This window comes from Corapipo altera, unplaced genomic scaffold (genome assembly GCF_003945725.1).
Source record: "Corapipo altera isolate COAL_440 unplaced genomic scaffold, ASM394572v1 49, whole genome shotgun sequence".
Lineage (NCBI taxonomy): Eukaryota > Metazoa > Chordata > Aves > Passeriformes > Pipridae > Corapipo > Corapipo altera.
In genome coordinates, this window is record NW_020884879.1 from 9,681,530 (window position 1) to 9,703,308 (window position 21,779).

Consider the following 21,779-nt stretch of genomic DNA (forward strand, 5'->3'; position numbering starts at 1 on the left):
AGTGCTCCACTTTGTGTCTTTATAAAATTTGGCATCTTTATGTATAAGCTTTGAATGAGTGGTTTTGTTTATGAGAACAGAGGGAAAGGGATTAAATTCTGATTTCTGTTTGGTTTTTTTGGAGAATATATTTCTTAACAATATAGTTGTCAAAATATCTTAATAGACATTCTGTCTTATGTAATATTAGTTATTTTTAATCTTATAATAATATCATTTAAGTATGAAAATCATTAGTATTTTTAAGATGAAATTAAGCTATTACAGTATGATGACCTGTAGTACGAAAAAGTAACTTCTAAAATACATTAAAGAACAATTGTTCGTTGTCCATAGGTTGAACAATTGTTCATTGTTCAAATGTTTTCTATTTGTAGGATGTAATTATAAGGTATCTGAAAGATACATAAGCAATTTCCACTATTGATATGTGTATTCTCTCTTTGTTTGTTTTGGATTTCAGTACTTTCACAGTGTCAAGACTAAGTTTAACTTTATGTAAAATATATTTATTTCTCTTCCAAATGCTGATGCTTATGTTGCTGAATGTTTTACACAACTACAAACATCCAGATCAGCTTCTGAGAAGCTAATTCAAAAGTGATTAATATCAGTAGTCTCATGAGAAAATCCACCTATTTTATTTCTGGTAAGAGTGAATAATCAAATCATACAGTTAGATGAAATTCCACTCCATTTTTGTAAAGGGTGAGAAATACAGTATAGAGTAGCTGAGAAGCTATATTTATTTCTGTCTCTGGCCATTGTTGATGATAACACTTTTGTCCCCAGAGATCCTGAACTGCACTCTAAAGCTCAAGTCTTCTTGGCCAGTTAAAATGGAGCAACATTATGTTCAGTTCACTCAAGAATTTTACCACATTACTACTTTCATTGTAGAAGAACATCTGCTCTTGAAAGACAGTAGGAAAGTTTGTGTTGCAGCAAGCAACAAAAATGCAAAAATACCCCTATGTATTTCCTCTAGGAATATCAGTCTAAATGGAATGATGGATGAAGCATAAAATGACTGCTTCAAATTGGGTCCCTAGTCTTAACTCACCTGTCAACCTCTCAGTTTAGAAGTGCAGTGAAAATTTAGGCAGCTAATGAATAGATGTGTCAAAAAAGATGAACAACTATAGCTCTCAGTGATTTCAGTTGGAGTGGAGCTCCTCCCTACTACACTAAAAGTAAGCCATTTCACTAGCTATCGTGGACTGGGTTGTATAAGTTGCTGTAGCCAAACTTGAAAATTTCTTCTTGCATATTCCTTAAGTAAATAATTACTTTTTAAATTTTTTTTTTTAAATTATTTATTTTAAGTGGAATTGTGATTACCTAAATCAGTCTTGGAGTACACAATTCTAGGGGAGACCTGTTTGGTTATTTTTTCATTTTAGCACTTAGAATGAGTACAATTTACAGTATAAATAATGTCTTAAAAGGAGACATTTCTTCCTATGTTCTGATCATTGTTCAAAATAAAAATAATTTAAAAAGTTATTGACTCCTAGTAAAGGTAATGCACCTGTTCTGAAGCACTGCATTATTGGAAAAGCTGTAAGAACAGAGTAAGGTAAAATCTTATCAAATCTGACTGTTTGAACCTTGACTATCTTGAAAAATAACAGTTTTTTCTTATCAGTTTCAGAACTGATGTATGTAGTAGTAAAATAGTCAAAATACTGTTTTCCATAGCTTGATTAAGAAAAATACATAGTAGCCAGAGGAGATTGTTCCATTGATTGATATGTCCACTATATCAAGATAACATCATCAAAAAATTTAATTTATATAATTTTGCTGACAAACATGTTTCCTGAGACCACTATGTAACTTTTCAGTAAAACTGCACTAAAACTCTTTCCTTGATGCTGACTAGTTGACTAACCATTTCTACCCTGTGTTCCAATCAAAACAAGCCAATCATTGATAAGTTAGCCATTTACAGAATCTATATATAGATTGGACTTTTCTTGTACTTAAGATATCTTATTTGGTCAGTGGTTTTTTCCTCAGTATAAATACAAATTTTGTAGTGGATATGTATCATGAATAGAAAAACAAATGGTCTGTCAATTTATGATGCAACTTCATTCTACAACTTGTTTTATTGTGACAGGCGTAAGTAAATCAAGAGACTTTTCTCTGAATCCAGTGGATTTACTTTGGTATGAAACTAGCACATAAGATCAGAATGAATTGCATTCTTTCATTTTTGTTGTTTTGGACTTAAAAAGGCTCATGCCAACGAACAAATTGCTCCCTCCTAATAAGGAATTTTCTAATACCTGAAATACGAAAAGTTGTCATTAGTTGTCTTCATCCTCAAGAAAGGATGGACTGTCAAAGCACCTTCTTCTAAGGACAGGTCTCTTGTTGCAAAATGATAAGAGATTTGAAATTACACTGGAGAGTTTTGGGAATATTTGCAAGTAGGGCTATGCTAACTTAATCTGACAGTATTGGAGTCTTTGTGGAATTTAAAGATAACAGCTTGGATTCATTTAAATGCAATGATTTTTGGCACAACTTTCTGCTGTTGGTTTCTTATAAATCTTCTTTCTACACCTTTTAAAATAAAGATTGTATTATTACTAGTTATAGGAAAGGTTTTACACCCATCCCCTCTTTCTTGCAGATTGCTGTCAAAATGAGCGAAACACCTTCAACTAGTTACTCAGTGAATCAGCCAAACTCCTCTGATAGTGAACAGAGTTTATCCACACGCCATTTCAATGTTACTGAACCTGTTGTGGCAAAACGGATTTGCTTCTATAAGAGTGGGGATCCCCAGTTTAATGGGATCAAAATGGTCGTTAATAGCCGGTCTTACAAAACGTTTGATTCCTTGCTGGATAGTTTATCCAAACGGGTCCCATTACCTTTTGGAGTGAGGAACATTAGTACACCAAGAGGGAGACACAGCATCACCAATCTGGAGGATCTTGAAGATGGAAAGTCTTATATTTGTTCCCATCAGAGAAAAATGAAACCCATCAACTTGGAACAGGCCAGCAAAAAGCCACTGCCCTGGCAGATCAGCAGGCCTGTCAGCGCTCGTCGTCGAGCTGTGCAATTAGCAAGGGGGAATGAAGATGGATTTGGCCATCGAGAAAGAAAAATAATAACTCCCAAAAAGATGCTTGTTTTCAAAAATGGAGACGTAAGACTTAGGCGCACCATAGTTTTGGGAAAGAAAAATACACAAACATTTGAGGCCTTTCTGGATCATATGAGCGAGTTAATGCAATATCCAGTTGCAAAACTATATACCACTGATGGCAAAAAGGTGAGTACTGACAATTTTTTTATGATTGCTTCCAGATTATTTTAAATTAAAGAGGTGATTTTATCCATTATAAGCTTTGAACATGGTGTAAGATCTGATATGCTGAATTTCATGTTTTCTTTCAGTGCCTTTTCCCCCTTCAGAAGACCTACTAGCTTGGAGGAAATATACTGGAATCTTGCAGTCAGAGAGGGTATTTTATTTCAAGCAAAAAGAAAAAACATTTTTTTTCTCTTACTTAGGCCTCTTTCAGGCATGGTCTTGATTCTATACTTTTACCCATTCACAGAGAAACTTCCTTTAGGCTTAGTGCTGTTTATCTGTGGTTTTTAATCTTTTAGAAACATGAATAGTAGCATCTAATAGCCAGGCATATTTTTATCATTGCACAAATGCAGAGTGGTTTACCATTAATGACTTGGAACTCTGACACCTGATTGCCTATCATAGTTTTCAAAACACAGACCAGGTTTTATACCACTAAACTCAGATGATGCAGCACTAATAATGCAGATTTTAATCTCACATAGTACTTTATATAATTTTATCTCAGTGTTTTTTCTGAGTGTTGTTAAATCACAGAATAACATTTATGATTACACTTAACCAATATTTAGCAAGAAAATTCCATGCAGAGCTCCAAGAGTTCAAGGGCAATCTCCTGTTTACCCTCTATTTGGTGAAATTGTGTATTAGGTTGGAAAACTGTCCATATTACCTACAAGTTAGTGAAGTGTAGTTTGTAAGGATTATCTTGCAATATATTTTGGAACATAAATTCAAACCAGTTAGAGAATGCTCTGAGCACCTTGATCCAGTCAGACCTGCTTTGAGTAGAGAGACTATATGACCTTCAGAGGTCTTTTCCAATGTATATTGTTCTGTGTCCTATTCAATGGTGGAAGTATGTGCCGACTGCTTGCGGTGTATTCTGAATTTTTTCCTCCAAATATGTCTTCATATGTTTACCTACCTCCAAATACATATTTGTATTTCATGGCTAAAGACAGTCACTGTGCAACAATGAAACAAAATTACATGTGCAAATACTTAAATTATAAGAAAATTCTGATCTGGATTCAAGTTGCTTCTTGAAGTAATTTTCCAATATATTTATATAACAAGATATGCCCCCCCAGATATAGGAATTGCTTTATAGGAATTGAAAAATCAATTCCGTGCAATGATACATATTTAATAGTCTGCTGCAAATGAATGTAGAGACTAAGAAGTGAAGATATTAAAGCTTGAAAGGGATAAATCTCTTACATTATTTTTTTGTTACTACCCAGGCAGAAAATTTAATGTTACTTTTTTTTTCCCAGGTTCCTAATCTTCAGGCCCTGATATTGTGCTCTGGAGCTGTAGTCGCAGCAGGAAGAGAGCCTTTTAAGCCAAGCAATTATGAAACTCTTGGGTATTTACGGCCTGCTAAATTGCTTGGAATTGGAAATCGTGTGTACCCGAAAGCAAATGCCAAGTCAGAAAGTGAAAAGAGTAAGTACTTTGAAACTAATTTGCATTTTATTAATTTGTTTATCTCTCTCGGCATAAGACATAAACAGTGACAATCTTACTAGGATCAAGAATGTTCAGAAAGGCCAGTTGAAACTGCTTATATCTGGTATGACTCCTCTATAAGCTTAAGATCAAACTTAATTTTCTTTTTAAAATGTAAGTTTCTGCGAAGTACTCGACTAGTATGAATATTTTGTTTCTGACAGACTTACTTGGAACATGGATGCAAATCTATCTTTTATTTTAATTCACTTGACTGTCATTGCTATTAATTTTTTGGTGTCATGGTTAATAATGACACTGGTAGGAGAGAAACCACAGACTACTTCAGGCTCTTAACTGACTGAATTTCTTGACCAAGCATTTTTTCAGTTTTCAGAACTTACCTTAGTAAGTGGAGTTTTGGCTTGTCATGACTTACACTTCTTCCCTTGTCCCATGTTCCACATAGACAGGAAAACCTGTCTCTTAATCCATCCACTCATAAATTATTCATGTTTTCGAAGCTGCTTTTGTCTAAACAGAGTGTCATCTGTTCCTATATCCTCATGGCTACGATGTATGTTTTTTGGATAACTTTTGGAAAAGATACACAAATATGTGCTTTCCCTTTGATTACTCACAGAGTTGTGCCACTGGTAAGGTCAGTATGCTAACACATATTTGGGCCATATTCACTGAATATTCACTGAAGTCTGGAAGTATTCTCATTGGCTCTGCTGAGTTTTGCACCATTGTCTGCAGTACTTATGCATAAATGTTTTTCAGAATGTCATGATTTAAGATCAGATTTTATAAGGAGTTCAAGAACTTCAATGTTTACTTCTTTTTAGAAGGTCAGTTCAGGGGACTGGATCTGAACCCTTTATTCATGTGATAGTACACAGGGTAGTTAATCATATACTGCAGATTGTTGGGTTAAGCCAAGGAGAGATATATCCACCTTGACTGACATGTTTTAGTACAACCATAAGAACTAATAGGAAATGATATATTAATGATTGCTAAAGCATGAAGAGGAAGCAAAGCTGGTAGCTCGAAGTCCAAAAAAGTGAGGGCCTGTGAATGCCTTAGACTTTGGAGCTTCAAATAAGACTAGAGTTCTCTCATTAGAAAGAACCTATTGTAAAATAAAATTAAGTGGAGAAGTATTTAAATGCTTAATTATTTATTAAAATTTTCTTATATTTCTCTCTCTAAACAATTTCTTAAATCAACAGCAAGATTAATCACGTTTTCGTCTGTACTTGCTAATGCAAAATAAATAAAAAAGTATGTAAAATAAACACACTTCATTAGCAACTTTGGTACTAATTTTTCTCCTTTCTTCTTTTCTCTTTCTTTGTTGCCTATCTGCTGTCTCATCATCTGGATCCTTATCCATGATATTTGTCTACTCTGCTTTCCAACTACTGAATGAATTTGTGTTCTTTCAATATAATTATTGGTAGTGAGAGGTGAAATGGACTCTAGCTCAAGATCTCAGATATTCTCGGTTTCTTCTGATAAAGGATCCAGCAACAATAACAATTCCAATGATAACAACTCAGATTCTTCATATGTTCTTGACAGTCATAATGGGATAGAAGGAAATCAGTCAGTTATTGGTGAAGACTTATCTGTGGCACAGTATCAAGATGACATTGAGAAATCTGTTCACCTTAATCAAGATGGCAGTGTCACAGTGGAAATGAAAGTTCGATTCAAAATTAAAGAGCAAGAAACTATTAAATGGACAACCACTGTAAGTCGTGCTGGCCTTTCTGATGACAAAAATATCTCAATTTGCAATTCTGCAATGAATGCGGAAGACTGTTTATCCAATGTAAATGCATCAGAATGTATAAATCCACAAGATACTCCGTTTTTGAACAGCTATAATAAAGAAGAGGAAGACTCATTACAACAATCCAATGCAGAAGTGTCAGACAAAGAATCAGAGTCTGATTTAAAAACTGCTGATTGCAATGTCTCTGATCAGAACAATTCTGCAGATCTAGACACAAGCAATGTATCTGAGGAAAATATCAGGCCTCGCTTTTACAGGCCTCCCACCCCTGGGCCAAGGCGTGTTAGACAAAAGAAAGCTGTAGTTGAAAGTGTCACCTTGGTATCTGAGAAAGAGGTTCAAGAGAAGACAATAGGACAGTTTTCCTACAGTGAAGAAATAGAGAATGGAGAAAAAACATCTGAGTATTGCATGGTAGCTCATTCAAGCAGAAAAAAATCAAGTGTCAGTAGTCCAAAGTTTAGTGACATGAACGGCAATGGTTTATTAAAGCTTTCTTCAGAGAATATAAAAGAAGAAATGCTTTTTAAAATAAGCCATAAAAGCAGTGATTTAATAGAAACCACAAATAAGAAGACATTAGAAGTGCCTGACGAGGAGGAATTGGTACAGAATATATTGGAGAAATCAGTTGTGGGACAAGGTGCATATGGTAGCTTAGTATCAACCTCCAAAGCTAACATTAGTGGTTTCATACCAGCATCAAAAATTTGCCAGACAGCTAGACCAGGTTCAGCAGATCACATCCATAAGTCATGTGATATTAAACAAATAAAAAGATCACTGAGTTCTTTCATTACATATTCAGAATTATGTCAGTCAAAAGAAGAAATAAACTGCGAAGCTGTTGATTTTATACCTATTTCTCAAGATTCAATGCATTCAGCCTGTCCTGGACGTAGACAGATGAAGGTGACAGTACCTCCATGTAATAAGGGTCCTACTGAGAGAATAAATCCTACAACTGAATTCTTTCCTACTGTTACTGAAAGTGAGAATCAAATCAGTGTCCGGACTGAATCTGTGATGACAACACAGCTCGTTGATAACAGCCAGTCTGCATCATCCCTCACTAAAAAGAAGAAGAAGAGAAAATCATCTGGTTTTTTAGAGCAAGGTATGTATGAAAATCAAAAAAATCAAGAAATTTCAGGGATAACTAGAAGTGAGGGAATGCATATCACAAGAAAAACCACACAGGATTCAGCAACAGAGGCTATGGATAATTATTCTGAAATGCCTCAGAAAAAAGAATCTGAATTTTTCATGAAAACCAATGATGGATCTGTCAATTCAGACAAAAACATATGTCCTGAAGATGAGTTGTATCATCAGCATCCAGCGGAACAAAATGGATCATCATCAAATAAAAAAAAAAGAAGTAATAACAAGAAGTTGACCAAGGTAAAATCGAAGTCAGGCAAAAAAAGTAGTATCGTTTCATCTGAAAAGAGTGAAGATGGTCTAATGACAGTTAATTCAAACAATGAATCTGAGCACAGTCAGGACACATTGAATACTGAGAAGGAAGGAACATATCTTATAACCAAATCTTTCAAACAGACACCTAACATGTTAGTGACTTTAAAGCCATTGTCAGAAGTGCCAAAGAATCTTAGCTTTGAAAAAGAAAAGGAAAAGAATAATTTGGAAAATTCACCATCAAAGAAAGAGAAAAAGCAAAAGGCAACCAAGAAAAATCTAAGTAAAAGTGCAAAGAAGTTATATATGTCAGAGAGTGCCATTACACTAGAGGACAGTTTTCAAGAGGAGGCAGGTGAACATTCACTAGAAAACTATGTCCAATCTTGGCTGAAAAAATCATTATCAAATTCTGTCTTACCCCCTATAAAGAAAAAAGAAGGGACTGTCGAGAATAGCAATGCGTGTTTTTTTCCTGAAGAAAATACCAATACTTCTATAAATAAAGAAACAAGATTTATCACAAATGAAGTGCATATGACTGGAAAAAACCATCTGGTTGAACATAACCTAACCAAAAAAACTTTAAAGCCTATTGGTGAATTGAGAACTTCAGACGAATCAGCAAAGAATTCAGGTGAAACACAAACTGCGTCTTTAATTCATACTAATACAACTGTAGTAGAAGCAGCCAAGTACTCACTAAAGTCAGAATTTCATCAGGACAGTAAGCTACACTTGTTTCATGAAACACACGACAATGATGAAAAGATGGCAGAAGCTGATATTCAAGATACCAACCTATGTCAAAGAAAAAAATCTGAAGTTGCTGTTCAAGTTAATAGCACAATTGTTAATGAGAAAATTGGAACTGATGTTCAGAATAATTGTATGTCTAGCATGTTGCTGAATGAACTACAGTCAACTTTGCTTGGTGTCCAGAAAGACCATAGTGGATGTATAGGAAAAGCTTGCAGCCTTTCAAGTCTTTCTCCTTCAGGTTTTGGTTCTTCCTCAAACATGCTCCTAGCTTGGCTACTGGTACTGAATCTGAGAGAGAGTTTGATTGGGACAATCACAGATGATATGCAAAAAACTACCTGTAGCTGTTCTGAAATATTTACACAGTTACAACATCTGAAACAAACTACGGTTACAGAAAAAGCTGATGAACTGAAGGCTGTCTTCTCGCATTTTCAACAATCAACAGAAAATAAGTTATTACACTTCAAGAGGGAACTTGACAAGGAGGACTCCCCACATTACCATGAGAATATACCCATATCTGAAATTCATAGTTGTATACATTTGCATGAACATGAAGAATCAGTTGAGCCTTGTGTTCCAATGGACAGTGTCAATTCTGGAGAAGTTCTAAAATTATCTGGAGAATTAGAAAGCTGTTTTGATACACAGAATGATCTTTGCAGAGAAACAGAGACCTTAGACTTGACTGCTCCCAAAACACAGCTAGATGGTCAGTATTCCAATCCTGGTTCAAATACCTGTAGCCTTGCGTCAACTTTAGAGACTCCTGAAAGAAATGAAGAAATGCTGTATAGCCTATATGAAAAACCACAAGTTAAACCCACTGATGCATCATTTACTAATGAAGAGTCAGAAACTTCAGTAGAACCTAACTCGACAGTTCATAGTGTAACTTCTAATGATAAAAATTGTATTTTAGATCAGGATATTTCTGAATTAGAAGGTGAAAAAGATATTCTACATGTTACTACTGATAAAAGTGAAGATGAGGATGTTGATCTGAAGTCATCAGGTGATGACAAAACCTCCAAAAACCAACTTAAACTTGCAGCTGATACCTCTGTAGAATATAATAATGAGGATTATTCTGTACAGGATGAAAAGGAAGATGCAGAAACTTCTGAGGAAAGCTCTGAGAGATTATCTACAGTCTCTCCATTATCATTTCGTTATGAATCAAAGCAAATTACAGAATGTGACACGAGCGAAGGAGAACAGAAACTGCAAGTAGAAGAACTGGGGAACAAAATGTGTTCAGATACTTCTCAATTAAAAAAATGCTTTAAAAGTCCTGCTACGTCAGATTGGTCAGATTACAGACCAGATACTGAAGAGAGTGAATATAACTGTCAAGCATCCAGTGACTTGACCAATGAAAGTGGGGAGGAAGCAGCACTTGAAAAACAATATAATACTGGCTATGTGAAAAGAACTATTGAACGGCTTTACGGCAAAACAGAAGCTTCATTTAAGCCTGACTATCACAAAGGATTTCCTTATATGTCAAAAGTGTTTAAAACAGATACGGAAGGATTCCACTCTGCAGTGGGAGAAAAAATAGTTTATTTTTCTCAAGAATCTATGTCTTGTTCTGCAGAGAAACCATCACATTCTTCGCTACCACTACAAGAATATCCAGTAAACACAAACAAAGATGGCAGTATATTGAGAAGAGAAAGTACTTTACCAACATCACAATCTACTTTTAACAGAGAAGAGATAAATTATACTAATGACTGTGTAAGGGAATCTCCAAAGCAACACTGTCAACCTAGCATACAAGCTAGTGAAGATGAAGGAATATTGATAGATAAAGGGAAATGGCTTCTCAAAGAAAATCACTTAATAAGAAGATCACCACCTGAGCGGATTGGAATGTATGGTAATTTGGATACAACCTCGAATGATACTAACAGCGATGAAGTTCCATACTCTCACTTTGGAAATCTGAATCAGTACCCAGCCCTTGATGAAATCTCTTCTTCAGAACTTGAAGACATGATCAAACCCCCTGAAAATCTTTGCAACTACTTCAATATGCCTCATAATAGTGATTCAGACCCATTACAGGATGAGTTAAATATAAAAAGCAAGCCTAGCCGGAATGGTAAGATCCTTCCTGCAGAAAACAAAGAAAAGGTCAAACCGTCAGCCATGGCAGCTTCTACTTCCACACAGGCTGATACCAATTTTCCAGCTTTTTCATCTGTAGAATTTAGAATGCCTGATAACAAAGTGCATCCATTGGAAAAGCCTTTAAATGCTGAACCTGTACAGTCTCAGCCAACTGATGTTAGTAATGCTAATAGAAGTGCTCTTCAGGATGAAGACTCTCTGGATAGACTCCATGCTATATGTGGTCAACATTGTCCAATACTGATGGTAACAGTAATACCAATTAATGAGGAACAGAGAGGATATGCCTACCAAAAGGCATCTGATATTGAAAACCAGCTGGGTCCAAATTTGCTGGCCAAAAAGAGCAAACATTTAGAATGGTCAGGTGATGATTTAACAGACAAAATTAATCTCGTGACTTTGAAGAATAACTCTATCAATAAGATTGCCAATAACATTTTTAATAGGTTTTATGCTGATAACACCTTAGATTTTATTAGTAACTTCGGAATACTTACATCTGCAACTCTGAAAGACCCAAGTAATTTAGGGAAGTTACATACTACAGAGGATATCAATGTAAAATCCATGGAATTCAGAAATTGTCAAAATTATGTATCCAAACACATACCCAGTGACCTTGTAATAGGCACAACTGAGCTACCCAATGGAAAGAAAACAATGCATCAAACCTTAAGAATAAGTCTAATTCCTATTGTTGGAGAAAAAATTTCTCCCATGTTGGCAGATCCAGCAGCAGCCTGTCATTCTGAAACATTTCTGAAGTGTGATGCTTCCTTAAATAGCATTGAACATAAAGCCTCTGAAGATAAGAAAAATGAAAATGCCTTTCCTACAGAAGAAAAAGACGAAGAAGATGAAGAGGAAGAAGACAAAGAAGAACTTTGCTTTTGTACAATAAACAATGGAAACAGAAAAGATGAGAAAGACTTGTAATGAAGATCTTGGAATTTCTATAATATTAGATTAGTGAAAACATCTTCAGAAAAAAAATCACATAATAAACCGCTGAATGCCACACCCAATAAGACTCCCAATATGAATACCTAGATAAATATAAATCACAATTGTATATCATTGCTGAAATACAAATATTACTTAAATTTTTATGGGAACCAACATAAGAAGAAAAGCTGTTCTAAGACAACGATTTCTTGGTTAATAGACAGTTTTCCTCTGAAATATTATATGTTAAGAGATAGTTACATACTAATCATCTAATTTTAGAGAAATAACCACTGCTTGTTAGAACAGAGGACTGTGATTTGAAATACCTACCTGAGTTTTAAGATAAGATTTCTATATTTCATGACATTTGAGAAGGAGTTTGAAAATTGTCTTTCAGTAGAAATGCTTTTCCTGGAAGAAAATCAACTGATATGTTTAATTTCAAATGAAAAGTAGGAAATACTATTCAAATGCTGTAATACAATAGCAAGTAGGAAACAGAAGTCGTGTTAATTTTATATAGATGTACATTATTAAATTGCTATTTGAGTTTTTAAGGGCCAACTGCAGAATAATTATGGGAGTAAAGAAATTTTTCAGTCTGTGTCTAGGATCATCCAGACACCAAATGAAATTTGCCTCTTTTACCCAGAGGGCACTAGAAAAGGGGCGTATTTAGGAACTGAGAGACTGTTTGTCAATGGACTTCCTGGCTCCTCTTGCCATATTTCCTTCTGAGGCAGCACCACTAAATACATTACAAGTTTTAGTTGTGCGTTCGTTTGTAACCTCTGTACTTTAAACACAGTCCATGTGTTTTTAGCTTTTGTTTTGTTTTGTTTGTAAATATGTTGTATTGTGAGAATCAGGGCATATGCAATATGTTCCAGGATCTTTCCATCTGTTATTAGAATTATTTTGGATACCTGTTTACAGAATTTTTTTAACATTACATGTGCATCATAAGAACTCATATATGGTTTACAATTTTCAGTAAATGACTTTAAATATAAAATTGGAAAATATTTAATGTATATTGTGATTAGGCAGAATGTTTCAGTTTTTTCAGTTAGATTTTAATTCCTAATACTGCATAGTACCTTGCTTCAATGTCAATGAAGTCAGAGATGTACCTGAAGAAAAGTGTTACTTTTCAGCTAGACAATGAGAATTTGGCCATTCTGTACTCTTGGAGGCTGTGTCTAGAATAACTGGCACATACATGCTGTGATAAGCCGTGGGTCATGATCCTTTGATTATCCAGATTGCGGATCTAATAAAAGGCTGATGCAAATTCCTTTGGCCCAGAGGCTTTGACTGTCTCCATGTGGGACAGAAAGCACGTGGAGGAAAGAAGCTGGAATTGAAACAAAAGGTGTTTGCAGTACAGGTAGGAAACCTAGAAGCATTCTTTTTAGGAGTTCTTTTTAGGAGTCCAATGGCCAATATATTTCCCCATAAATAACTGTTATGTTTCTGCTGTTTGAAGCAGTGTATTCCATGTAATAAACTGATGTTGCAACCCTAAAGCAAGATATATTGTCTAATACATTTCATACCAAATAGCTGTGTGTTATTTTGTATGCTGGCCTTGGTTTTGATGTTCTTCTGTTCATCTCCAATTTTTTTGGCATCCTCCTGCTCCAAGTGAAGAATCTCAATGGTATTTTTTCATCCTTTTACATGTTGATACAGAAATAAAATGTGTGTTTGGAAAATGAAGCTCAAAATTACTAGAATCCAACTGAATGTCATATAGCATTCTGAGTACCAAGCTTCTATGCTGTAAATAATATCTAAATGTGTAGACAGACAAGTTAACAGGTATACCTCCATCACTCACAATCTTTCTGATTCACAGCACCCTGTACTGCATTCACGGCACCTTAACTTTATCAGATCAAGGTTTAAGAACCTTTAATCAGATGCTTATTACTGAGTTACTGAGAGTTACTGAGCAAACTAAGCACTCAAAAGGTGAGATGTGAGGTACCCCCTGAGGTTACAATTACCAGACCACAGCAAGCAGTGAAAAGATTGTTATACTAACTGAGAGACTTGTTTCTGATTTCAGGATGCTAACTGAAAGACAAAGAATACAATGGTGACCTCAGAGTTGGAAAAAAGATTGACAGTGAGATGTACCATACTGTCATAGGGTTTATATATTCATTAATAGTTCAGGGAAGATCACAGAATCACAGAATTGTTTAGGTTAGAAAAGACTGAGTCCAACTCTTAACCCAGCATTGCCGAGTCCACCACTAAACCACGTCCCCAGGTGCCGCATCTACATGTCTTTTAAATACCTCCAGGGATGGTGACTCAACCCCTTCCCAGACAGTCTATTCCAATGCTTGACAACCCTTTCAGTGAAGAAGTTTTTCCTAACATCCAGTCTAAACATTCCCTGGTGCAACTTGAAGCCATTTTCTCTGGTCCTATCACTGGTTACTTGGTAGAAGAGACCGACCTCCACCGTGCTACAGCCTACACACCTGTGTATATATATTCTATATGCAAAGATAGAGAATATTGGATGTCTGAGATATGCAGATAAAATAAAATTGTTTTCATTAGGTAAGATGGAGAAGGCTGAAGAGAGAATCTGACAATGTTGGTGACTAGAGCAACACACTGATTGACAGAGGGAAAAACACCGTGGGGAGTAACATGAGCTACTTTATATAGTATAGAAAACCATTCAGCAAACATTCAAGGGATTTATAGCGAGTATGCCATTCTTTGAGAAGAAATTCAGTTTTTGTCTTGCCATTGTTAAAAAAACAACAGCCAGCATAACATATAGATCACAGTCCCAGGAAGTTTCAGTTAATTCAGTTAATTTCTTTGCTAGGAAGAAATCACATAATTAGGTAAGTAAATACATATAATTACAAAATCTCATTTTAAAACTTTTTCTCTATAGTCACTGCAGGTTCCACTAGAAGGGTGTTCTAGAGCTTGAATCCTTTTTTTGATATCCGTCTTAACTGTTTTCTAGTTTCCATCCTATAGGGTAAAACATACACAGGTATTCTTGCCAAGAATTGCAAGGCAGTGGAATGAATAAAAAAAGGTTTATTTCAGGTGCAAGGACTCCAGGGGAAAAAGACAATACCTCTCCTTCTCCAAGGCTTTTTGTGTCTTCTCTCTCTCCTCCCCCACCCTCTCTGGCCTGAGGCCTTGTACATGTCTGCAAACATGTTATTTCTGTGCATACCAGGGACAGAGAGAGCTTGCTCACAACTTCTCCATGCAACTTTCTCTGAAATGCAGAAGGAAGAAAAAAACCATCTAACCCATTTGAGAAGGCATTTTACAGTCTTTCTGAGTGAAATCGAGTTCTAGTTTTCCACCACAAATTCTTCTGATATTATGCCTATACCTATACATATATGTATACATATCCCAAAGTCATTATTGAAAGCCATACTTAGACATATATACCTTTTCCTCCTTGATATCTGTCAACAAAATCAGACATTCTCTTAACTTTTTGTCCTACATAAATATTTTATCCATTTCCTCTAATTATCATGGTTGTAATTTCTGAAATGCATAAGGCATATTTTTCTTACTTAGAAGGATGTCAGAGGAAATGAAGACTGTTTAATTGTTTAATGTATCTGTATTAAACAAGGAACTTGTCTTTTATAACCCTAATGATATCAAATATCATTAGTCTAATCACCATGTTAATCCACAGTAAGAATTATGGGGAATATTTAATACAATTTTCTTACCTTATGTCATGGATTGAACCCCAGCTGGCAACCAGGACCCACTCAGCCACTTGCTCACTTCCCCCCCACCAGTGGGATGGGGGAGAGAACTGGAAGAGTAAAACTGAGAAAATTCATAGGTTGAGATAAAGACAATTTAATAGGGAAAGCAAAAGTAACACACACAGGCAAAACAAAACAAGGAATTAAATCATCACTTCCCATGGGCAGGCAGGTGTTCAGCGATCGCCAGGAAAGGCAGGCTTCATCAGGCATAACAGTGACTTGGGAAGACAAATACCACCCCTCCAAACATCCCCCCTTCCTCTTTCTTCTTCTTCCAGCTCTATATGCTGAGTGTGATGCCATATGGTATGGAATATCCATTTAGTCAGTTGAGGGCGGCTGTCCCAGCTGTGTCCCCTTGAAGCTCCTAGCCTCCTTGCTGGCAGGGCAGTACGAGAACAATAAAAAGCCTTGCTGCTGTGCAAGTGCTGCTCAGCAATATCAAAACCATCCTGTATTATTAACCCTGTTTTCAGAATAAATCTAAAACCTAGCCCCACACTAGCTACTACAAAAACATTTAACTGTACCCCACCAAAAAACAGCATACCTTAATGAACTAAATTAAGACAAGAGGTTAGGTACACCTACCTAGAGTAACTTAAATGTTTTATACTTATGTTTACCTATACGTATGATTACTTATATTTTATACTTACGCTTATAGTAATTTTTTCAGCTTAATATGTTCAAGCTACAACAATTCCTACAATGACCAAGTTTAACTTGTTGATAAGAATATCCCTCAGTGATACCATTTCCCTTAATTCCATGCCATTGATACGGAGCTTCCACAGGGTGAATGGTTTGGGTTGGAAGGGACCTTAAAGACCATCTAGTTCCAACCCCCAGGCCACAGGCAGGAACACCTTTCATTAGACCAGGTTATTCAGAACTCCATCCAACCTGGTCTTAAACTCTTCCAGGGATGGGGCATCCACAACTTCTCTGGGCAACCTGTTCTGGTGCCTCACCACCCTCATAGTGAACAATTTTTCCCTAATATATTTTCTAAACATGTCCTCTTTCAGTATGAAGCCATTACCCCTTGTCCTGTCACTACATGCTCTTTTTAATATTCTTTCTCCATCTTGCTCGTAGGCTCCCTTCAGGTACCAAAGAGCCACAATTAGGTCACCTGGAAGCCTTCACTTTTCCAGGCTGAACAAACTTGATTCTATAAGCCTTTCCTCATAGGAGAGGTGCTCCATCCCTCTAATCAGCTTGCTGGCCCCCCTCTGGACTTGCTCCAACAGGTCAACGTCCTTTGTGTGCTGGTAAACTTCAGTGGATTCCAAACAAGTTGTTACATCTACGTAGCCAACCACACCTTCGCAGAGATACAGACCCTTTCTTGGAGGTCTTTTTTAGCAGAGCTAATTTGCTTTCAGAGACCCTAATGTTTGATGTGAGTAGTGTCAAAGCTGTCATTACACAGTACTGCACTGAGAAGAGGTGATAGATCCTAAGTAAACAGAAAGCCATATTTAATACACTTCAATAAAAAATTTCAAAACTGTGTTTGAAAAGTGATCTACATTCATGCTAATATGACATAGTCATATAGGACACATGGAGTAAAAGACGTGAATGCAACCTGACATTTCTTGACATGCCCAACACGGCAAACAATATTTACCTGGTGTAATTTTGTGAAACACATATTTCTGTATTCATTGGCATGATATTATTTAGAATTTTGATTACTGAAATGCATTTTGTTTGAGAATCTTGAGTTTAAGTAATTCAGCAAGTCTTTTTTATCTTTTGATAGCTAGGAAATGGAATGTGTCAGTCCTCACCAGTGATATGCCATCTGCAGGAACAAGCTCAAAGGTTTATATTACATTGTATGGGGATCAAGGCAGTTCAGGTCCTATTTTTCTTGATGGAGACAAGGGAAAATCATTTCAGAGAGGCAATGAAGACGCCTTCACAGTAAGTAATATATATTCATTGTATTGCCCTCTTGCATTCTGCCAGATCATATGACATTTCAAAATCTATGTGATGAAAAGACAGCTTTTTGCGTGGTACACATATCTAGAAAAGGTAAACGGGACTTAAATGTAGAGCTAAATTTAGTATCCTTTCTCACTCACTCATCCAAGTCTGATTTGATCCAACATATTTATTATCTGTTTAAGAAGAACTACTGTTTAACACATAGTGCCCAAAAAAAACCCAAGAAATATAACACAACAGATAATTGTTTAGTTTACAAATTTGAAACAGGGCTACAATATTAAAAATTAAATAAGGAAGTGAAGAATTAGGATATGGAGCAAATTTTTAATTTTGTTAAATACCTGCTACTTTATTGAAGTAATGCCAAATTTTATACCTGTAATAAATCTGCTATCTGCAGCTGCTTCTGCTCCAAGTGCCACAAACAAATTCCTTCCTCATCAGTCTTGTGGCATGGTGATTTAAGTGGTCCAGAATAGGTCCCCTATCACAGTCTGCATAGCTTGAGTGTATATATGGAATTGTCAGAGATTGTCTCTGGCAGGTGTCCAGTATAGGGCCATATGACAAACAGTTGCTTCCATTATTAGTATCCAGCATAGCAAGTTCCCTCTCTGAGAAAAGGTGTTTAATGGCAGCATTGATTAAGAGCTCACCTTTTCCACAATAGCCTCATGGATGTTTGGGACGCAGAAAATGCAGTTCTTTGCCCTCTTCAGCCTGATGGAGTTTCTCAGAAGAAGTACTCCTGATATAGTATGTCACTGTCCATCTGTGATATCAAAAAATCCCAGGTTGAAAGAAGTAGACAAAACAAGTAACCAGTTCTCTGACAGATAAAAAGACCCTCTTCACAACAGATATCGCTGGTTCTTTACTGTTGTAATTATTGCAATTAATTTTGCCTCCAATGACTTTTAAATGCAAAATAGGGAGGCAGTCACATTGTTTGGGATTTAGGATTCCCCTCTCAGGCAAGTATGCATAGCACTGAACACAGTTAAAGAGAGCCTACTCTGAAACGCATAGAAAGAGAAAAGTCTCTCCGAGTGCACTGTATGCTAGATCTCAGCTGTGGTCTGTCCTCTCTGCTCTGTCTCTTTACTGTTTATAACACTGAGTTCAGGAAGTTCATGATACAGGGAACTCAGTTCACACCCATCTATACACTGTCAATGAAAACATGAAAATGAGTTGTACAGAAAACAACAGAAGGACAGAAAATCAAGCCTACATTATAATGAAATAAGTTATACAGTGAGGAGGGAAGGCACTCATGGTGTGCTTCCAGTTCCTCGAAGATAAGCTTTTTATTTCTACACTTAGGTTTATACTAGTAGTTTAATAACCTTCACACGAAGTTATTCCCTCAGCACACTGCTATCTGCACTGGACACACTCATCCTGCCTGCCCTAGAGCTAATCTTTCAAATACAACTTTTAAAGTTGGTTTAATTGAAATTATTTGTAAAAGAAAATATCAAAGCTGAACACAATTGTTTCCAAATTGTAAGATATACACTCCTGGAGGGGTAGGGAAAAACTCAGAGGTAGGTGGGTGGCAAAAATTATTTTGTAGAAGGTCAGTGGTATAAATGCTAAACTCAGCCAGGTTTTAGGGTCAAGACAGTTCTACTTTTTAGACATACAGAGTATATTCATCTCCCACTGAGGCTAATATTCAGTGGGGAACAGCTACAGCAGCATTAATTTAAATGGAATTGTCAGACCAATGGGTTTTTTGAGGGTTATCCTTTAGAAGGCCCAAGGTTCCAATGATTTTTTGAAGCAAAATAGTTTGGAAGCACTTGTTTAAATATCAGAATATTTAATTCCTCCAAACAAAAGTCTCAGAGTTACTAAATGAATTTCTATTGCACGTCTTTTCTGTTTGAAAAATGTTTTGTGTTTCATTAGTTGTATTTCTTTTACAGATTAATACTAGAAATATAGGACATCTCTACAAAATACGCATAGGACATACGAATGCAGGAAATTCCCCTGCCTGGCACTGTGAAGAGGTAAAAGCAGTGAGAAAGAAGTTTATTTTTCCAAAGGCAGTCATTAGGACAGTGGAGTCAAAATATGAGTAAGAAAAAAATCCCTGGGATAAGTATATTAGCATCATCAAATGCTTGCACCTTCATTTAAGGGATTACTTATGAAGGAGCGTTTTTGTGTGGAACTAAAGGCAGCTTATGATGATATGTATTGGTTGGCTGTTTGCAATTTAGTGACAGCTGGACATTACGTTTCTTTAAAAATGTGTGGCTGGGCAGCAAGGAATACTGCTTAAGTTAGCTGCAGTTTCTACAGTCTTTCTGTGCTACAGAGTGCCCAGAGTTTGTTGAAACCCAGAAAGTCACTGAATCCAGTCCGGTTAAGACATCTCCAAACCCGTGGCTGATTCTGGGTCCTTATGCACAGCATAAATACCTCAGAGCTACATTGCAAATGTTTCTAATTCTGTGTCTCTGAGGACAAAAAGACAATAACAGGTTCTTCTCTCTCCTTATGCAGAAATTATACCTTGATGCAGGTATAGCAAATATAAAAAAGCAAAGAGAATCAACTAGTTCTGTTTCAAGCCTCAGTTGTGAAACACAAGTTTTTGGACTGGAAATTAGAGTAGGTGACTTTTATCCTTAGCGTCCATGATGTACGATGTGTGCCAATTCTATGCTATGCATGCCTGAAACACTTCCATCTTTAGGCCAAGAGTTTCTTATCTTTCAGTTAAGAGGCAGAAGTTTATGAAGAGCTTTAGAAACAGCTGGTAAGCTCAGTGTTAAAATTATATTTCAAGGTATATGTATATCTGTGTAATGTAAAATGTCCACTGGAGTAAAATGTTCATTGATCGGTGCTCAAACTCTGGCTATTTGATGCTTGTTTTTATCTGAGATTGCATCTCAGAAAGAAGACTAAGATCTGGACGATGTTAACTGAAGGTAACATCAGGCTGTGAGTTCATACATCTAGCCAATGGCTGTCTATTCTGAAATATCGTGTCACTGGTAGTATCCCTCTAAGAGTTTTCATGATAGAATTCTAGGGGTTATATCTCTTTCAATTCAGGTGAGGATTGCCTGATTAGAAAACATAGGTATTTGTTTTTCCTGGAAAAGTAGAATGATGTAACCAGAATAGCATTTAAGATACTTTTTTCTTCTGTTTCAAGCTATTTTTGTTTTCATAAGTATGTGTGTGGAAGCAGTAAAAGGGTGAAAAATACCTCATAGCTTTGTCCCATGAGACAATGGGACAGGTTACCTGCAATTTCTACAGTGCATCTGAGTTAAGAAGCTAGAAAAGAACAATGGGTTTTCTCTTATGGAAAAGGTTCATTTGTATACTTAATCTTCGTATTAGAAGTTTTCGTTATCATAAAATCTGACTCAACAAATAAACCTTTGCAGGTTTGTTGTATGTCACCGTCTGTGAATAGAGGCTGCGCTGCCCACTTTGCATAAGACGGACATTTAAACTGGGAGACTGAGGAAGTCTGAAAAAACAAAAGGAAAATGAGAACTTATTATTCCCCTTCTTTCCACCCAGGTTATATTAAATGAAATGAACAATAAAATTAAAAATAAAAAAAATTAACACTTCAGTGTGTTCCATTATTTATTAGCTTATACATTTTAGTTGTCTCCTTATGGAATCTCAGTCAATCAGGCACAGTTTTTAGGGCATGATTCATCAGCCAGATCATTCCCTCTTTGCAACTTTGGGCAGAAGGTCAAAGAAAAGAAGTGCATTCAGCTGAACAGACCATACAAGTAACCTGGTGTTTTGTGTAGCAGAGAGCCAAAGGAGTACAGACATTGATTTCTACATTTCATAGAATAGAAACAACCTACAGGCATTTAATATCATTGTTCCTTGGGAAATCTACTTTTTTTTTTTTTTTCCAGGAAGAACTACAATTAAAAGAGAGTGATCTACAGGTGCAAAGCTTTTCTGGTAGTTAGACGCACTAGACCTCCCTCAGTGTTCTGCGGTTTCTATGTCTGTTACTGTACTGAGATGATATCAGGCCAGAAAATGTCCACGAAGGTGCTGCTTTGCTAATCTAAAATCCATTTTCAAGTTTCATCAGTAGATGCTGGCAGGCCAAGATGTGTCAAGTTTTTCAGAC

The 21,779-nt window shown here is 36.2% G+C and overlaps 1 protein-coding gene across 1 annotated transcript; it reads left to right on the forward strand.

The window, feature by feature from the left end:
- Positions 1-2,656: 2,656 nt before the first annotated feature.
- Positions 2,657-21,612, forward strand: RP1 (RP1, axonemal microtubule associated). Its single transcript, XM_027638912.1, has 5 exons — positions 2,657-3,295; positions 4,621-4,792; positions 6,265-11,451; positions 17,445-17,608; positions 21,556-21,612. The coding sequence occupies exons 1-5, from the start codon at positions 2,657-2,659 to the stop codon at positions 21,610-21,612; spliced, it is 6,219 nt and encodes a 2,072-aa protein (XP_027494713.1).
- Positions 21,613-21,779: the final 167 nt, after the last annotated feature.

Excerpts from the sequence above, each read along its gene's own strand:
- RP1 (XM_027638912.1), top strand. The coding sequence starts at position 2,657 with ATGAGCGAAACACCTTCAACTAGTTACTCAGTGAATCAGCCAAACTCC. Across the intron at positions 4,793-6,264 it reads CAAGTCAGAAAGTGAAAAGA|TGAGAGGTGAAATGGACTCT; the intron begins GTAAGTACTTTG and ends AATTATTGGTAG. Across the intron at positions 11,452-17,444 it reads TGCAACTCTGAAAGACCCAA|CTAGGAAATGGAATGTGTCA; the intron begins GTAATTTAGGGA and ends ATCTTTTGATAG.